Below are 20,356 nucleotides of genomic sequence, written 5' to 3' on the forward strand. Positions count from 1 at the left end.
GAATGCCCATTTAAACAATACGAGGTTACTTAGTTTTTTTAAATGTTAAGTAATACTCTTGTCTCTTAGTAGTTAACGTTTTTTTTTTAATTTAAATAAGTTGTATTAAGATCGTTTACGATCGTAACACAATATTGCTCGTATACAAATTGACAAACTCATCTCACAATCGAACCCATTCAATATAATATTTTGATGGAACGGTTTGTTCATAAATAAAAATATACCATGTGCGCCACACCATCAGAAATTGATATAATGTCATTAAAAAGTGAATATAAAGATCTATCTTAGTGACTTAGTGGTATCGTGAATGACAAAAAATAACAAGAGTCGGTTAATAAAAAATTAAGCTAATAAGTATTATAATATTATGCTTGTATCAGGATAAAAATAAGTGAAAAACAGATGTTAAGAATTGTTTTTAAGCATTGTTAATCGTGTTTCTTTTATAGTACGTTTAAATTATTTTACTAAAAAAAAAAAAAAAAAAATCATTTTTTTCAATTACGAAAAATCGTATTCCTGGTTTATCGAGGTGTAACGGTATGATTATTAATAATAATGTTTGATGCAATGATGCTCGATTGCTATAAGAAACCGCTATGAACGAATATTCGATATTTGAATTAAAATAAATACGTATAATTATAGTGTTATATAATGTACTATAACAATGTTAGTTTATAAAATTTGACTTTTGTCGAAAACACTTAAGTGTTCCAAACATTCCTAAGGATGATGCGAAGAACACTATATTTTATTTTCAAGCCGTTTTTTTTTTATTGAAACGTTTGCCTGTTTCACGAATTCACTAAAGAGTTCTGACGGTCTTAACACTTAATAATATCTTCTATTGAAATGGATTAAAAATCTAACTACACATCTTTTCTACATCAAAATCAACGAAAGTTTAACTAGCATATTCGTAAAACAATAGCAAAAGAGATTATTAAAAAAAAAAAAAATTAAACAAACAAACAAGCCATTAAAAAAACAGTAGCACGTATTCGAACCGCTACGGTCGCTAGAGCTCTGACTTTTGAGAATCCGGTCCGCGCGCGTGTACTTTGTACGTTAATGGAAGTCCCGGGAAGTTTAACGTTCGGGTTTATGATAATAATAATAATTGTAAAACATGGCGTCACCGCCGCCGCCGAGTGTTGTCAAGGCAAAAACTCGTCTCCCAAGAGTGTCATAAAAAAAAAACATCCCCCCCTATACCATTCGTGACCACTCGCCAAGTGCTTCAAACGAGTACGACCTGTCCGTTGTAAAATGTGTAATACAAACACAAAAATAAACCTTTACCGACGTCGTCACGCGGCCGCTCCGGCGAGGAGGTAAAATTGACCGAAGAGAATATTAAGCTAATTTGCCAGTTTTGTGGGGCCTCGCCGTGCCGGGTCGATGGACATCGATTTGCTACCGTCGACGCAGCCGCTGCCACCCAGGATACTGCCTCGTTGTCGTCCTCTATACTACCATTGCCCTCACAACTATTCAGTTTTACTATTGTTGTTGCGGTGGCGAAAACTTTGGTGTGACGAACCGGAATCGATGAATCGCGATCAAAGATTATTCATCGGGACTTTACCGAATGCAGTCTTATTAATTAACGTAAGCGTTATACATACGCACAACGGATGTGGGAAAATTAATGAAAATAATTAACTCAAGTTAGGCCAAGTTAAATGAATATAAGATCGTTTAGTTAGAAGTTAATGAATGACATATAATAAATTGCACTCACTAAGCTTAAAGTTATTTAGGAAAAAAATTTAACTTAAACTTAAATCAGTTTTTAAAAAAAAAATATTAATCTATCTACTTGTTTAATTAGTACGCGGATCATATGATTGTACTCTTTCTAATTTCTTAAATGTACACTTTACAATAGTATTGAACTTTTATCATCATCATAAAAAATATTACATAATATTAATATAATATAATGTATATAATATATACATATATATTATTATTACTATAATAAATAATTATTTTCAATTACAAGTGTATATAATATTATTAAATAGTAATTAATAAATAAACCTATTGAAATAAAAAATGTTTAATACGTTTTAATTATAATTTGATGAATTATTTTTAAATCATCTGAAAAAAGCTAAGTTATTTTAACGATAAATTAAATTAGTTAAGTTATTAAATTAATTTGAAAATTAACTAGTTAATTATTAAGCAATATAATTTTGAAAAAAAAATGTTAAACTATTTTGAATTCCCAGCTTTGTATACGCATACCCATACGCATATATGTTGAAATTATAATGTTGATTGATGATACTTCAAATTTATTGACTTTCTTAATCAATGTTAAAAAAATAATTATAATTTATTAACTATAATACCGTACTTATGTCTATAACGAATTTCATGTTTTCACACATTTACTAGTTTTTGAGAAAAACGAAGGGTTTTAAGACTTAAAAATGCTGTCTAAAATTTATTTTTATGTGACATAAAATAAACTAAATATGTGTAATATGACACTAGGTATTCCAATTTTTGAATTTGTGCTAAAAATGACATCGTAGTAGTTACATAGGTGAAAAAACAAAAAAAAGAATATTTAAAATAAATAAATAAACAACATTAAAATAACGTTAACTAGAAACGTTATTGAACTTATAAAGTATATCCATTCTCAATAATTCCCACAAAGACTTAACTTTGACAGGTTTGGGTAGGTATTATTGTATATTGACTGATTTTCATCCTTGACGGTAACTTAATTTATATACCATATGAATGTACCTATATATACATGAGTGTGTACGGTAACTTAATTTATCTAGTTGTGTTTATATATATTCTTGGTTTATGTATGAAGTTGTTTTTTTCGGTCTCATACTCTAAGATAAATATAAAAAAAAATCCAAACGCACATAAATCTGGGGATTTTCTCTTGTGGCTCCTAGTGATCATTTATCCTGTTCTTTAACAACCGAGCACAGCCTAAACCAAGATATCGATAGCAGCAAGTTTTGCCAAGATAAACGTAATAGCCACACGTATGACGACATAAAAAATTATTCTATTACAGAACGTAGGTACATGATAAATTATGTAATACGTCTTGTCGACAATGAAAATGGAATAAATTTGTTTGTGAAAAATTTATATTTTATGTTTTGTATATAAATAATAATAATATGTAGGTACCTATCCAAGCTTATTGATGTGTTACACTATAACTACGGAAAAGTCAGTCGACATTCAATAATAACATAAAATGATATTATAGTTGATTGAAAATTGAGGTAACGTTTTATTATTATAATAATAATCTTTTGTAATTATTATTATGGGTAAGTATTATTATAACTTGACAAAGCTATGGGAACCGTACAGCCATATAAAAATTATAGGTATATTGTAATTAAACTATTATGATTTTAAATGTGTACAGCGGTTATATTATGTAATCTTTATTGTGGCATCATACAATAATAATAATCCATGTTATGCCCATACTAATTTAAATTTATATAACTATATTTTATACTGACTGTTGGTATGTAAGTAAAACATCAAATTTTAATTTCCCGAACAAAAGGACTTTGTGTTATTAAAATTTATTGTTCCTTTAACTGATAATAAATATTCATTTCATACTCATGTAAAAACCAAATACTACAACATGGTGTTTTTTTAAATATGCAAAATAGTAAAATAGGTTTGAATAGGAGTATTTTTCAAAATATTGTGTTATGCACTGAATTTTATCGATCAACTAAATACCATTATTAATACTAATTGTTTTTTGAAAGTTAGATTAATTTTGATTTGACAGCAATTTTAAATTTTCATAGCAATACGTATACTTACAAATATTAATAGGTATTTAATAGATAAATAATAACGATTTATGATTTTAGCTAAGATAATAATTTACAGTCATGGTTTGCCATGATTATTATTGCTACGATATTCTCAATACTGGAAACAAGCTTCTTTTAAAACAACGGTTAGACTTTTTTTTTTTTTTAATAGATTGATTGAAAGCAGCCTTCAATCATTTTCTTTGTACGATGATATAAGAATAACGGAAACATTTTTTTTTGTGTTCGTATCCAAGTTTGAAGTTTTACGAAGTACTGGTTTTAAAATGACCATAAAGTAAAATGGTGTCAAATCTGACAGACCGTTCAATAGACCGTTGTACTCAATTCACTTGACCGGAAATTTATGAGTAATTCCCGATCGGCTGATCAAAGCTTTATAATGGTCTGCAGCAACACTCTGTTGAAATATTATAATATATTATATTTTCTTTATACGATATTCTGTGCGATTGTCAGTGTTTTTAATAAGTTAATTATAAATAAATGATTGAACGAAAAAGTACTTCATGATCAGATGGGTAGCACTAAAAAATAACTATACAATTAAATAGATAGTACTAAAGATACATAATGTCAACCTTCATACGATTATTAAGTTATTATGACACGTATAAAACATGTACCTATTTGAATTAAACGTATAAAATATCAAATAGCACTATAAAAGCATCAAATTATACCGTATACACAATATAGTAATTGAAAAAAAAAAATGTTAATTGTAGTGTGTTAGATGATAAGATTATTACCAAGATGAATGATACCTAAATAGAAATAAATTTATTAGATATTAAGTTTTTTTTCCATAATATTTTTATTCATTAAATATTTAAATACATAGTCAAAGTGATCGACTTAAATGTGTGCACTCATTATTTTGAAAATATTTTTTGTCGTATAATATTTTTGACAAATTTTATCATTATAATATTTTGAAATTCTTAAATTTTTGAATAACAATTCAAATTTGATTTTTTAATTTTATATTTCCAAACATATTATTTATAATATATTATAATATATTATATTTTCATTGTATAAAATAGATTTAATAAGTAGGTATTTTAAGTTTAATTAAATGGATTAGTATCATAAGGATACTTCTCAAAACGTAGATTCACTATTACATTCATCATAACTTACTTTAATTCTTACAATTAAGAAACTACCTATGCTTAACATTTGATTTTTATGTATCAAAATGCTTAAAAAATATTGTGTTTTGAAATAAAAAATTTAAAACGTGTTTTGTTGTTCAAAAAAGTTCAAAATAATTATATCGATAAAATGTTGACATAAACATTTTTTTTGTTGTAAAGTTTATATTTTTTGAAATATTTAGTAGACACCTAATTTTATTACCCGATAATTTAATCGAAAAAACTTCAAAGTATGTGGTATGGGCCACGGGGTTAAGTTATATCATTAAAGTGGTTGTAAGAACTAATCAAAACCCTATTTTAGCTATTCCATGGGTCGAGCAAAATTGAGCTACTATCTCATAGACTATGCTATTATTTTTATGTAGATTCAGTATTTTATCTGTATTATGAATTGGAAATCAATTGGATCAGATCCCATCATCTTATAGTGATATTTTACGTTTCTACATAATATGAAAATGGCCGTGTGAAATTAAATCTGGAAAATGTCTATCTTCATCTTTGAACCATTACGTGTTTAGAATAAAATATAAACATTTTTCATACAGCTGTTATAATAAGTAATGGCTCATGTTATTATAGAATAATATTATACTATTATATTACTTCATTTATATAAAATATAAATCGATTTAAATGATAACTCTTCGTTCTTGTTATCATTACCCATAAGTTAAAAATACAACAACAATTTGTACTTCATGTTAGATTGGGTTGTATCAAAGTTCTCAAATACTTACATTATTTAAATCAATTATGAACTAATATAATGTGATGAATATATTATACAATATAAATATTATAAATTCAATACCGAAGTATTGAAGTATAAGGAAAACTATAGTATCTTTATTTAGTTTTGTAATGTATAAAGTCATTATATTAAATACTATCGTGTTTTTAATAATATTATATATAATTAAAAAAGTTACAATTAAATTTCAAAAAGTTTTAGCTTAGTATAAAATGCGATGATATTTTATTTTAAATCATCAAGATATTAAAGTTTCATTGTGCTCTTTTACATAAATGTTATTAATACATTTTATTATTATTAAGCTTAACACAATTTATTATTTGTTTGAAGTTTATAAATAGTTTGTATTAATAGTGTAGGTACAGACGGACACTTATAGTATGTACAATTAAAACAAAAAACTTAAAATTTGACTATAACTCACAATGACAATACATGAAAACATCAATCAATATACATTTATATTTATTTAACATAATAACCTAACATTGTATATTTATATACAAATGTAATATTTATATTGGGTTGGTTGGTATATTTAAAAATACAATTGAAAGGATTGAAGGCATACATTGTTAATATTTGAAAGAAATCAGGTAATACATACGAGTATTAAGTATACATACGTCTTATACTTCAATATTAAATACATTTTTAGTATTTAGTATATATTATGCATATATATAATCATTTAATTCCCACTTGTACGAAGCTTATAAATGAAGTTTCATAATCTTCATAATATTAATTGTTAAATCAAAACGATTTTTTTTTCGATAAACACCAATGATTGGCATTTATTTGAAACTAAAATAATAGTTTTACGTAGGTACAAGCCTGTTTTAATTTAACGAATGTATTTTTTATTTCATCATTCTCATACCTATAGTTATTAAACATGAAATAATTGGAAAAACTTTTAATTTTGATTATATAATATTTATTATCTAATTTACCCAATGTAAATGCGTTAACAATTTGTATACGCGAACGTTTTGTTTAAGTTTACCATATAATTGTCTTGGTAATATGTGATGTTTTCAATAATGTTAATAAGCTTAAACACTTTCAAAATATAAGCTTATTTTTCTTAATCGTAATTGAAAAATGTTTGATATGTCAAAAAAGACTTATTTTTAAATTCTATTGGATTAAATATAAAAAAGACAATTTGTAAAAATAAAATGAATAAAACTTTAACTAAAGAATACGAAATTAAAAAATTAAAAAAATAACTATTTTTTTTATTTTTTTTACAATATGCATTGTATTAGTTTTGTATTATATTAGAGAATATAAGTAAAGATTCATAAATTATAGTTTTGTTTTAAAATAACCATAACTTGACAATAAGCTTTACCTCGTATACGAGTATAATTATTAAAAAGGTGTGAAAATGATACCGCTTTGTTGTATAGTAAGTGTAGACTAGATTATTGTAATGGATGAGTTAAATTTGAATTTAATAATATTATATCATTGAAGAAATTTAAACTAATATACGTATTTTGAAAATATTATTGCAATAAAGTTAAATTCATTATACAGATACGTACGTGTTTTAACGTTTTAAGTCCGCTTAAATATTGTTTTTAAATTAAGACTTTTTAACTTAAAATGTCTATAAAAATAATCATGATTATAAATATATTTTAGATTTTTTAGATCCAGTTTATAATATTTACTAGGGAACTAGGACATTTTGGTATAATCACTTTGGTGTAAATTGTTTTGGAATTCATTAATAATATAATGCAATACTAACTTAATTTAAGTACAGATAATCTAATTAAATATAAGGAGAATAGTATAAAAACATATTATTATATTCATCATAACTAAATTATGTGCAATACTTCTTAAAAACTCATAGTATAATAATTAATATAGTCATCGGCTAATTTGAAAAAACGTTCGTCAACAATGATAGACACATATTTTATTTTTAGTTTTTTGATGAACTTTTGCCTTGTTCTAATTGATGAGGTGCTTCTGTCATTTTGTATTTTGTATTAACATTATATAAATGAATCACTGTGTCAGATGGCCAATTGACATTTGAACATTGAAGCTATGATTTATAGCCGTCATAAACAATTATATAGATATTTGATAATAAACATTGTTTCATCTAAAAACGATTAAAATTGTTATATGAAAAAAATAAAAAGTGACTTAACACTGAAGTAGACTTATATAGGAATATGCTTACATTGAGATGGTTAAGTTAAAACTCCAGGATCGTACTGTTGTATTAGGCCCTAATGAATTTTCATCAAAATAAGAGATGTTAGTACATAAGAATTAAGTTAAGAAAATAACCATAGATATTAATTAAAACGGTGAAATTCAATAAATAAATTAAATTAAGCAATACTAAAAAATGAATGTAAATAAGTTAAAATTACGATTGTGTAATTAAGTGTCAAAAAACATTAATATTTCAACTAGCATAGTAAGCAAAATATAATAATAAGAAATATTAATAAATTGGTTTAATAATTTAACTGGTTGAAATAACAATTGCGTAAGTTAGTGTCTATGAACTGTAAATTAGCATAATATAATATAAGCATATAATATGTAAAACAATCGATAGTAATTCAATTGTAAGTTTAATATATAAGAGATAGGTTATTATGGCTAAGGCAGCACAGGGGTCAGTAGTGGTGATTGTGTGACTCGGTTACCAATAGACGTCGATTTTGAATTAATTGTTTACGTCATTTTCTTGTTATACTTTATTTTGGTATACGTTCGACCAATCGGAGTAAACGACACTACTTATGAAGGAAATATTGATTTAATTTTTCAAAGTTTTCGACCGAGCAAAAATATGTTATGTTTATAAATAGCTCAAAAAAAAAATATATACCTACTATGTAGAGAAAATGATAATATTATAATTTAGGTGAAAAATTAAAGTTTCTTCTGTTATTCATTTTTGAATTGTTGCAATTAAAGAAAAACATTCTGCAAAAAAAAGATTAGCGTAAAAATTCCTATTTTTTTTTTTTTTTTTTTTTGCGTTTTCCTGAAAATAATCAAATAGTTCTGGGAATTTTTTGCTTTTGTTCCTAAAGTACCAATTTGGTCCAATTTTGTTAGAAACCAACTACAAAGTTAAAAATAGAAATATTTTTACAGCCCTAAAATGTGATGACAGACATAAAAAAAAATATTACATTGTAAATTCAATACATTCATTGTTGCGCTTGGAATCTAAAATATGTTATTAAAATAAATATCAATAGACCGAAATAACTTGTAAAATAATGTTATAAGTTATTATTGAAGCTCAATATATTTTTATTTCGCTTATAAAATGTAACAATTAAGCAATATTCCAATACAAATAAATACAATTACAAATAAAATACTATCACAATGTTTTCTTCATACGTTTTAACTCAACTCAATATTTTTTATTTAAAATAAAAATAACAATACAATTATTATTTATTTAATTAATGATTTATGTTTTAATATATATATATATTAGTTTAAAATAATTACTCAAAATATAATACCTTTTAACTCAAACATAACAATTTAACATTTATAATTGTAATTTAGTTTCTTTTTTTTCTTTTAATAATTATCACCTGGTGGAATTCCAATGTTGTTTAATTTATGTTGTACAAGTGTTTTTTTCTTGTTTTCAAAACTATTTTAAACTGAAGAAATGTGAAAAAATTGTTTTGTTATGTTCAAAGAAAAGGTGTTGAGGGACATTTTTCGTAAAAAACTCATGTTGTCACAAATTTGATGGCACATAACAGTGAAAGTTTGATATATAAAAGTTGTTTGGGATTTAAAACTCTTAGAAACATAGTTTTGTGAAACGGTTGTCAAGATATTTTTTTCCTTAGCGAGTCTGATGCTAGATTTGAATAATTTAGAAAGTTCAAAATGCTAGAAATGCTTAAACATCAATTCTAATTTCAAATTAGAATACCGTCAATGCATTTTCAAGCAGCATTTGAATTTTAAATTGAAACCGCGTACCACAAGATGTGGTAATACAAAAGAAGACGAATTTTTAAGTAAAGATGTGTAGGCACCTATCTACTGCGATGAAAATCACACGTGACGCTAATCCGTATGACTTTTGTTCGAATATGTAAAAGAAACGATTACACAAATATTATGAAATTATAAATTGTGTAACCATTAATATAATACTTGTATGAAGTAAAAAAAAAAAAAAAAAAAATGTGAGAATAAATATAATATTTTATGCATTTTGAAACCAAACACGAAATTAATAAATTATACCTAAGTAAATACAATAATAGCATAATATAACATCGTATAAATATAAATTGTGCATCGATCATTTTTATTATTTTTATTAATAATTTAATTGAAATGAATCTGGTAATGTTGATAATAATATACTAAAAAACATTTCGAGTATATTTAGTAAACAGATTGGTGGATAGACAATTGAAAACGTTAAATATTTGTATTTATGTATTGTATAGTATTTGAGCAGAACACCGACGAACTATGGTGCTCTGCGTGAGTACAATACTATCAATTTTAAATTATAATGAAGGGAGCATTCAAATTATTCTGATAAAATTATCATCAATTCGAAATTATTAAGTTTGCTTAAATTAAACCGATCCGCTTGCATATAATATACATATTCATTAATTTACATAAGATCTAACTTTGATATTGAACCTGAACGATATTATTATTGCCGTCCCATTGTTTCGGTTGTATGAACGACTGAATGAGTATATTCATTATAATTATAACGTATAATTTATTCGCGTAAATTGATCCAATTTCCTTTTGGTTTATACTTTAAGAGTGATCCCAAATGGTCATCGGCATGAGTATGTATTATTCAATACCTAACAATTATAATAATAATAGAGAAAAATTACTTGAACATATTTTCTTGAATATCATTACGTATACTATATTGTACGATTGTGGTTTAAGTAGTCGTAGTATTATTTTATCATTGTATTACGTCCACGATAGTAATATATGCAAATTGATTTTAATTAATCAATTATTTTACCAATGTCTGGAAACAACGAATAGATTGTTTGTTGCTTGAGACCCTTTCGTGTATAATCAAAACGGTATTTACATAGAAATACGAAACGTGAAGTGCTTTGGTTGTGAAAATCGATGACTACATATTATTAGGAACAACATTTTGATCATGATACATTTTGTCTGATATTTATCTGTTGGCAGTACAAATTAAGATTCAGTGCTGTGCTTTGAGTACCTTGAGTAAAATACGGTATGAAACTATATATTATATTCTTCGGAAATGGTCTAAAATTTCTTAAAATAAATGAACAACAGTAATTGATTTACGTCAGAAGCGTATTCCAAAAATATCTTAAATAATGGAAAATAGAGAAAGTTGGATGGTAGAGATATAGAGTGTGAGAGAAAGAGAAAGGAAAAAGAGAGAGAGAGAAGCTAGAGAGAGTGAGTGAGAAACACGAAACCGAATGCTAAAAGCAAAATATATCTTATGATAATAAGAAAAATTGTCTTTTATTTTTATTTTATTTTTTCTATATGGAATTTTTAAATAGAGGAAAGCGTATTACATAAATTATAAAGTCATGCTTTTAAAAAAAAAAATAACTATTTCCTCATCCTCCATTATCGCAGCCCATTGAACTGAAGCTCTTAAAATGTTGCATAGTGCATTCATTATACTATTATAATGACGCCGTTGGCCACAGAGTGCACGGAAAACTCTCCACTCGTAAACTATAATATTATATACTGGGTGATTCATTTAATAATCTGCATTTGTTTTCTCAAAAAGTTTTAAATTTTTGAAAATATTTTTATTCTACAAGGTTTTATATCATTATAAAACGAAACTTTTCAAAAAAATATTTTGATCTTTCATTTTTTAATTTTTTGTACAGACAGCTTACATTTTAGGTTTAGTATTACTAAACAGTATATTTATTTAATAATTTTGATGAATAATATACATAGAAGAACTATTAGATAATTAATGATTCACAGTTTTGTTGAACAGATTGAAGTTGCATAAGGAGATGATCCTTATAATTTTGATTGGTTATTATACATAAAAATAAAAAATAAAAATAATAATTTACTTTGGAGTATAAAGTTAGAGGTTAAAGTTAAAAAAACTCAAAAATTATAATACAAAGAGAATACATTTTTTTTTTTCAAAAATATCGTTGTACCAATAATAATTTAAAATTATGTATAATACCGTACATGTAGGTATAGTATATGTATATAAAAAATAAATAAAAACTTAAATACTTAAAAGATAAAGATGATCTGTGTTGAAATAATCGCTTTGTATAATATTTATTATATGATAATATAGGCGTAAATTCAATTGTTGAAGTAAATACGGAAACTTTAAATAAAACACTCGAAAAATGTCGTTACTTGTTATTGAAAAAGAGAGAATTAACATTGGTCGTCGCTTATATATTATAATATTTTATTGCTTTCGCCTTAGGTTTATTTTATTTTTACTGCATATAGTATGTTTTATGTTACAGCTTACAAAAAGCTTATTTTCTACGTCATATAGAACCGAAACAAATGGAGTACGGCTTTGTAAGTAGGTAGCAGAAAAGATGTGAAACAAATACTAGGATCTCAGACACATTTGATGTAATGATAATATGTGTATAAGATATTCAACCCTTCGGTGAAATCTTTGAACCAAGGTCGTTTGGTCGGTAAAGGAAACTCCTTTGAGAATGATCAAACAAGAAATCTAAACCGTCATCCTTATATGCATGATATTATTACGTACTGCGTTTGTATATCATATGTATTTCTAGAATTAATTTAACCGACTTAATGATGAGGAGCAGATAGTATACGTATGTACTTGTGCGTATTTTAATATTATATATTGTGTAAAGAGTCATTCGGATTCCAAGAACTCCGTTTGTTTGATATGAAATACACTATATAATTATTTGTTCAAATATCTAAAAAAAATCACATTACACATCATAAGTATTATATATTTTTCAATAAATTCATTGTACACACGTATGTTAAAATGTATTGTTTAAATAAAAACAAATGTATAAATCATGAAGTATTCGTGTATATGAAATGAAAATATTATACCAATATAAATCGATAGATGATATTATTTACATTTGGCAAAATCAAAGCTTTATAGTTAATACCATAGTTTATGATATTGTAAGTAACAACAGAGAAAAAAATATTAGTAACTAAATTATTGTATTAGTTTTTTTTCTAGTCATATTAAATTAAGTAAATATACCGATATAAGTTATGTTAATTAGTTATAAATAATAAATTGTTATGGTTTTAAATAAAAAATATGTTTTTAGACTAAATTTATTACTTTATATACAAGATATTACTACCTTTGTAAAATATGCATTAATTGTGCCAAATAACACGGGCAATAAAAAAAAAAAATTGTATACCAACGTTTACCAATGTTAGTGCCACTAATTGATATTTGGTGATAATTATAACTGCTGTTCTTCAATTGCGTAAATGGTGTTCAATTTAAAGTGACAAACGCATATTAAATTACTGTATATTAATATTAATATTAAAATTTTTCTAAAATAAATGCTCTTAAAGTTCTTCGTTTAATGTTTTCACCGTGAGTATATTCTTATTAATTATTTAATTACATTGTCTTATGATGCGATTTATATAAACCTTTTTAATTTTTCGTGAATTCGCTAGAAGAAACGTGATATATTTATTATCAATTACGTAGCCAGGAATAGAGTACGTGTAACATCCAACCATCGATCTTATTTGTTTAAAATCGATTATGATTTTTATGAATTTTATATTCACGTAGCTTTAAATAATTTTAGTAATGATTAGATCGATAATTCAATTTGTGATTAGGTTTTTGTTTTTATTATTGAATCAATAGAATATGTTGATACAATTCTTGGACTGCAGACTGTAGTAATGTGGTTGCATTTTATGGTTATAAAAGCTAATTTTAAGGTTGTTTTAGATAATTTAACGTTGTTTATTCTGAACACGGAAAATATAATATAATATACATTTTTTGATTGGTCAAATAACTATAACCTAACCGACTGTGTTTTTTATTTATGTTTTTGTTTGATATGATGGTTGTATTACAAGTTTTGACTATTAATTACCTCCGTTTATTTCATAGCTGATACCTCAAATGTTATTTAAATTATCATTTAATAAAGATTATAAATTATCTTTTGTTTGTAAAATAATCAAAAATACACATAGATAACACAAAAAAATCAGAAGTTGTTTTCAATTTTTAAAAAAAAACTGATAAAAATTCAAATTTATCGGATCTAATCATAGACAGTTTTTAAAATTTATGTTTTTAAGATTTGTATAATACAATCATTATTATATACACAGTACCTATCCAGTAAGTATATCTAGTATTTTTTGTGGGACAACTCTCTAACGATTTAAATCTAAATCCTAGATCCGACGAAAGAAATTATATTCCAGTCTATTCTATTAAAAAATCAAAGCTACGTTACTGATTGAAATGGTTTAAAATACTTAGTGCAGTACTGACGAACACCCATTATATTATGTATTGGTAAGTATAAAGTAAGTATTATATCGTTAATAATAAGGTTGCGATTGCCAAATATTACCTGGTGCAGTTGTTTGTTCCGGATACCACGCACACGTATAACGCCGTCAATAACGCCAACGCCGAAGCTATTTTTTTCTTATCCATTGTTCACCTATATGAAACAAATAAGACGACATTTTCATTTGACATGTTTATAGCGGATGACAATGTGTACCGTATATAAATACATATATATATATATATTATATATTTGTGTGTGTGTGTATAATAAAATGAAATGTACGTTGAACCATGTTCGAGGGGGTTTTATTTCCTATGCGACAATATATATATATATATATTATACTCGAAACGAACTAAACGCACTTACGCACACGCACACGTGTACGTCGTGTATGACATATATTATTTAGAATACTATACGGTGGCATAAAACGATATATTATATTTTTGATATTTATTTTTACAATATGAACACATACGTAAATGTATTATTGCGCGTTATATGCTGTGTCTAAATATCAGTGTCATAATAAACGTAGAGTAGAAAAAATTTTTTGTTATTATTTTCAGCAACGGTTTTTTTTTTTTTATATATTAAAACATGCATAGATGCATTACGTTTTTAGATCTACTGTGTTTTCCTTCGTCACCATCGCGTAATCAGGAGTACCTATAAAAATTATAGATTGTTAAATCACGATTCAAACACACTCGATGAACGTTGACGATAATGGCTCCTCTCGCACTAATACACATAAAAAAAAAACCTATAAGTTTCAAAAAAAACGATCATAGGCATTATTACTGTTTAATGGTTTTTTTTTTTTAAAGTTTATCACAACAAAGTTTTTTTCTCGACTCAATACCTAAAAATGGATCAATATTTGGTACATTAACCCTTGACGGGTCAAATTAATTTTCAAACGAAATTTAAAAAAAAAGAAAAAAGAACAAAAAACACTTGACATATACTCGACTCAATTTAATGTCCAATGGTGTTGTGTTTAAAATAAATAAATACGTATTTATAAGCTTGATATGCATTTTTTGAGATTAATTTTAAAATCGGTTATATCACTGCTGCATTACATGATGTCTATTTGTATTATTTTTTTTTTTGCTGTAGGTGGAAAATGTTTTTGTTTTATTGAATTTTAGTATCTTATTGTTTTATTAGCACTGCGTTTTTTTAAATACAATGCTTGCTGTACAGACATAATTCTAAATGACAATGACAATTATCGTAATAATAGATTTTATGGGTACTTATTAATATAATTTCATTATTTTTATAAGCTGTCTAATGTTTTTAAAAATTATAATAGATTTTTTTATTATCTTTCTTTGCTTACAGATTCCTGTCGCCGGATCTCCCTACTGTCTCTACCAACCCATATTATATTGAAACTGCGGTTGTCAGATGGCATTCGTACGTATACATGAGATTACGCGCACGCCTTAATTGTTTTAATTCGAACTCTAAGACAGAAAAAGTAATCAAAAAGTGGTATTGATATGTCCGAGGCGTATCTGGCAGCAAAGAACAACCTCATTCGATGTCGGGAAAACACATTTTATTCTCTACTCTTTTTTCTTTTACCCCATATAGCGGGAAACAACCGTTATCCTTGGCCAGTTGCTGGCAAAAGTCCCGGTCCAAATAAACACATTTCTCATTCCCTACTTGTTCTCGTCGTCCAAACACCACCCGACCCTCGAAAAGAGTCTGAAACGTAATATATAAATTAAACGCGAAAACCCGAGAAATGGTTTATATTAAAAAAAGATGATAGATAAGTTCATGGGTCCTTTATAAGTTATGGCTATATTATTATTTTAAATTAAATTTTTTCTTCTTCAAAATCATAATTTATTTAAAAATATACCTTATAATATTTCATTGAAAATGTTAACTTTTTATGAACTGCATTAAAATTGTTTTGATAAATATCCACAATGTTTTTGTAGAAGGTTTTCAGTATTTATTTATTTATTTTATTTATTCTTTAGGTATGACAAAATTATTTATAAAAATTTATTTCATTCCAAGGGTCCAACAATTTTGTTGTATACTACATAAACGGATTTTAAGTTTGAAATAATTTTTTTTTTATATATAGGTACTCTATAATCGAATTAAAATATACAATATTTAAGAACAACATTGTTATCTTTTTTTTAAAAAAAAGTAAAATAAAAATATAAATAAATATGTTTATTCATATATTAAAAATAAAATCACTAAATACTATTCCTAAATAGTAAATATTGCATTAGAAAATGAATAAATACTTTTAGTAAGTTTTACTGTTGTCAAATTTCAGGTTTAAATATAAGTATTAAGGAAGTTTCATAAATCAATATAGAGACGGTTTTAAATAATTATTAATTGTAGAAAAATAATTGAACTATATTTTAATCACGTGAAAAATTAAATATAATATTTTATACTATTGAAATACAAAGCTTTGAGTGAAACAAAGATATGCTCGGGTTTATAAAAATATTTTTATATTATTTTTGAGAAAAAAAATTTGAATCTGAAAAAAATGTGTTCTGGAGGCGTGAAAATCGATTAAAACTAGATGTGTTGTATTTATGGGCTTTTAAAAAGAAATTAGTAGCAGTCGTGACCGAACCTACAGCCTTCTGTGTAATTACAGTAAAATATAGGTATACTTCTAAATAACCCCATCTGCCGAGGAACAGGGCAGTGCAAGCGGTTTTAAATTTGTTATAATATTATATGATAATCACACAGGATTTTAGATAATTTACAATACATCCCGTTTGCGGGAGACTTGTTTGGGAATGAAAAAAACAGTGTTATGACTATACTACACCGTACGAGTAGTTGTGGTTTTCATACATTGCGTTTTCGGATTAAAATATCATGGTTTGCTTTTAGATATATGTTTTCCAGAGTTTCACGATAACGCATGAAGACGCAATGGAATCATTTTGCTAGAAATTCGCTGAGGATCCCATACACATAATCGGTGCACATGTGAATTGAATTTGGTGTGCATCCGGTATAGTTAACGAACCGAACTGGACCGAGAGCTTTTGGTTTCGAAACCGGAATTTGCTTACGCCGTAAATTAGTCGCCAAAACATTCGAAAAACAACCGCCTGCTGCATCTGTGTGGTATGTCAGTATAAAAAATAATAATTATAAGAATAATATTTGATAATAATTTACGAGACGAGTCTAAGAGCACATCGTTAAAATATTTCTCAAGAAATCAACAATTTTTTATTCAGAACTTAGAAATTTAAAAAAAATGTTGTTTGAAGAATGCATAGGTGAATCTTACAGCGTATACGTATCTAACATTTATAGGTGACGCTTACTGCTTATACAAAATCAGGTGTATCATAATAATATTATTAACTCAAAACGAATATATAATAATATATTATAAGGTACACATTCGCACGTCGTTTTGCCTGTAACAATAAAAAGGCGACTACTCGATGTAGCCAAAATGCTTCTTGAACAGTGGAACGCAATAAAAACGAGTTTGATAACACTATGCACGATACCGGGTAATATTATTCTTGGTGGTTTACATTTCTCGATTTCGTAAAATAAGATTCCACGAACGATTCGAAATTTAAACGGAAAAACGATGTAAACACACTCGAACTCGGTGGAATTCGCCCGAAAAGACTTTTTTCCGTAAGACCATTCCGTGGGGTGTGCAGGAGTTAGAACAACGAAATCTAAAACCGTTACGAATGCAATTTTCCATTTTAAAACTACGCTGGAAATTTAATATAATATCAAACGCCTGTTAGATAACGTTGTATAATGTATATAGAATATAGACTGAGATAGACTGTTATAATATAATAATACGCACAACCCTTCAAAACCGTTTAATTAGTTTAACTATAAAGTCATGGTCTGTTAGAATGTATATACATAAATTTCGCTGTTTTTAACCTTTATTATTATTTTCATTATTGTTAACATCGTAATATAGGTCTTGGTAACAAATCTGAAAAAAAAGTAATAATAGTATAACTATATTATTATAAATTTAATCATAATAATAACAAGATTTTGGAATTTGAAAGTTTTAATAATAAAACTGCAGCATTAAATAATAATATACGAACGACGTGATGATAAATTACCGGTGGCGTTTGCGATTACGATGTAAATAAGGCATGAGCTTAAAAATGTATAACGGTGAGAGCGAAGTCCCGATGCGACGGTGAGCATCCAGAATACATAGCATTCATTATACCTACATAGCAGTTCATGATTTTTTAATTTTCAACCTTAAGGCTGGCGCTAAAGCCGATATTATCGTCAGAATTTCAACCTAACCTGCAGTCAGTCTCGCTGGTACTCGGACACGTTTATTATTATTATTTTTTTTCTATATTAGTTGTTATATAATATCACTAATTAGGCGCGATGGATAATAAAAGCTAGTCAAAAATGGCATTGTCAACGACGTTGTATAGAGATAACAATTAACGTCAGACGAGACAAATCGTTATACGTCCGGCGGTGTGTGGTGCGATCTTTCGTAATACTTAACGTAAATTTAGTTGATGTGTGTGTGTGTGTGTGCGAATGGACGATTACAACCATGACAGTACATCTGATGTACACGAAGGAATATAAAAATTTTGTACTGGCTTAACGCATTATTATTATAGCTTGGTGGAGCCGGTTAAGTTGACAAAAAAAATGACAACGACGCGTATGCAGTATGTATTATTTCTAGATATATAACTCTTCGGTCAGCAAAAAATGAACACAGACATAAAATACGGTGCTATTATATTATATTGTTGTATCTCTGTCTTAGTGTACTTCATTTCATTGGCAAATCGCGGTCGGTAACTTTTATGTATACCGTTCGCTAATTCTACTAAAAAGGGAAATTCATCAGAGGTGGATAGCACTAGGCATGTTTTTTAACGTTCTTTAAAACACGCTTTATAAATTTTCCGATTCATCTCTAAACAGATATCATCACTAGTATATATCTCTAACGAGTTGTCATGAGTTGTGCTCCTATAAATAATATGCTTAAAAATTTCTCCGCACTGTATTCTTTAAAATTAAAAAATAACACATGACGATTAGATGCGATTGGTTCTAGAGGTGACTCGTAACGAAAACAATACTTTTAATTCTTGTATACAAAGTATACCTATGTTATAACGTCAAAAAAAATATATCCTGCTTGATTATTATCATAATAGTATAGTATATTACATCATATTATCGTATGCACATCACATATTATGCTGTGGGGTGAGTCAGATGGTGTCCGAAAGGCGAAAGCTGATAGAAAGTGAGTGCGTATCGGCGTATGTGTGTGACCTATATGGAAGAAGAAACCATAGCACATGGTTTAAGATTGTGCGAGGAGACTGGATGAAAAATCTTCAATTGCTGTCGTAATACATTATTATTGCAACGCACTCTCCGCGTCCATCCAGCTAAAACGAGGTAATAGGTTTTACACGATGAGTTCCACCGTGTAAACGGAGTCGTATCCTCCACCACCGTCGCCGTCCTTTAATTACGAGCGATTTCTTATCGAAGAACACTGATATATATATATAAAACAGAGTTAGAGGATGTTACAGACGACGGTGACGACGACGAGTACTTCACCAAACGAACTACTTTTACGCCACTCGTACAATTATGGTACATTACGAATTACAATTACTTCAAGCCTAAGGAATTCAGAGAATCTGCTAAAGCGGATAATCGTCATTGTTATAGCATTACACGGCTATGTGCGACTGGTGACACGGTCGACGAAAATACCAGAGACCGGGTGCAGTTTATAATAATATATTGCATTAGATGAGGTCACGTAGTTCTATATACCAGACGATAGACGAAATCGTATCATATCCTAAGATAAAATGAAAAAAAATATTCATTCATTTAAGTTATGTTGTTTCTGATAAATATAATTTG

General features: G+C 26.9%; 1 protein-coding gene and 1 long non-coding RNA gene across 4 annotated transcripts in view; one reads left to right on the forward strand and one right to left on the reverse strand.

Moving 5' to 3' along the window:
- LOC126550353 (uncharacterized) overlaps positions 1–15,846 on the forward strand; it is a 61,905-nt gene extending 46,059 nt beyond the window's left edge. Inside the window, exon 4 of one of the 2 annotated variants that reach the window (XR_007604426.1) lies at positions 15,749–15,846. This is a non-coding gene — a long non-coding RNA (uncharacterized LOC126550353). Of the gene's footprint in view, positions 1–12,331; positions 12,478–15,748 lie in introns of those variants that run through there. The other variant, XR_007604424.1, reaches the window with a different exon arrangement.
- LOC114124050 (C3 and PZP-like alpha-2-macroglobulin domain-containing protein 8) overlaps positions 1–20,356 on the reverse strand; it is a 141,497-nt gene that overhangs the window by 74,155 nt on the left and 46,986 nt on the right. For both annotated transcript variants that reach the window (XM_050201715.1, XM_050201714.1), the window contains exon 2: positions 14,450–14,542. In XM_050201715.1, the coding sequence (XP_050057672.1) occupies positions 14,450–14,535 (86 nt within the window). In that variant the 5' untranslated portion in view covers positions 14,536–14,542. The remainder of the gene's footprint in view (positions 1–14,449; positions 14,543–20,356) is intronic.

The sequence above is a fragment of the Aphis gossypii genome, chromosome 2 (genome assembly GCF_020184175.1).
Source record: "Aphis gossypii isolate Hap1 chromosome 2, ASM2018417v2, whole genome shotgun sequence".
Classification (NCBI taxonomy): Eukaryota; Metazoa; Arthropoda; class Insecta; order Hemiptera; family Aphididae; genus Aphis; species Aphis gossypii.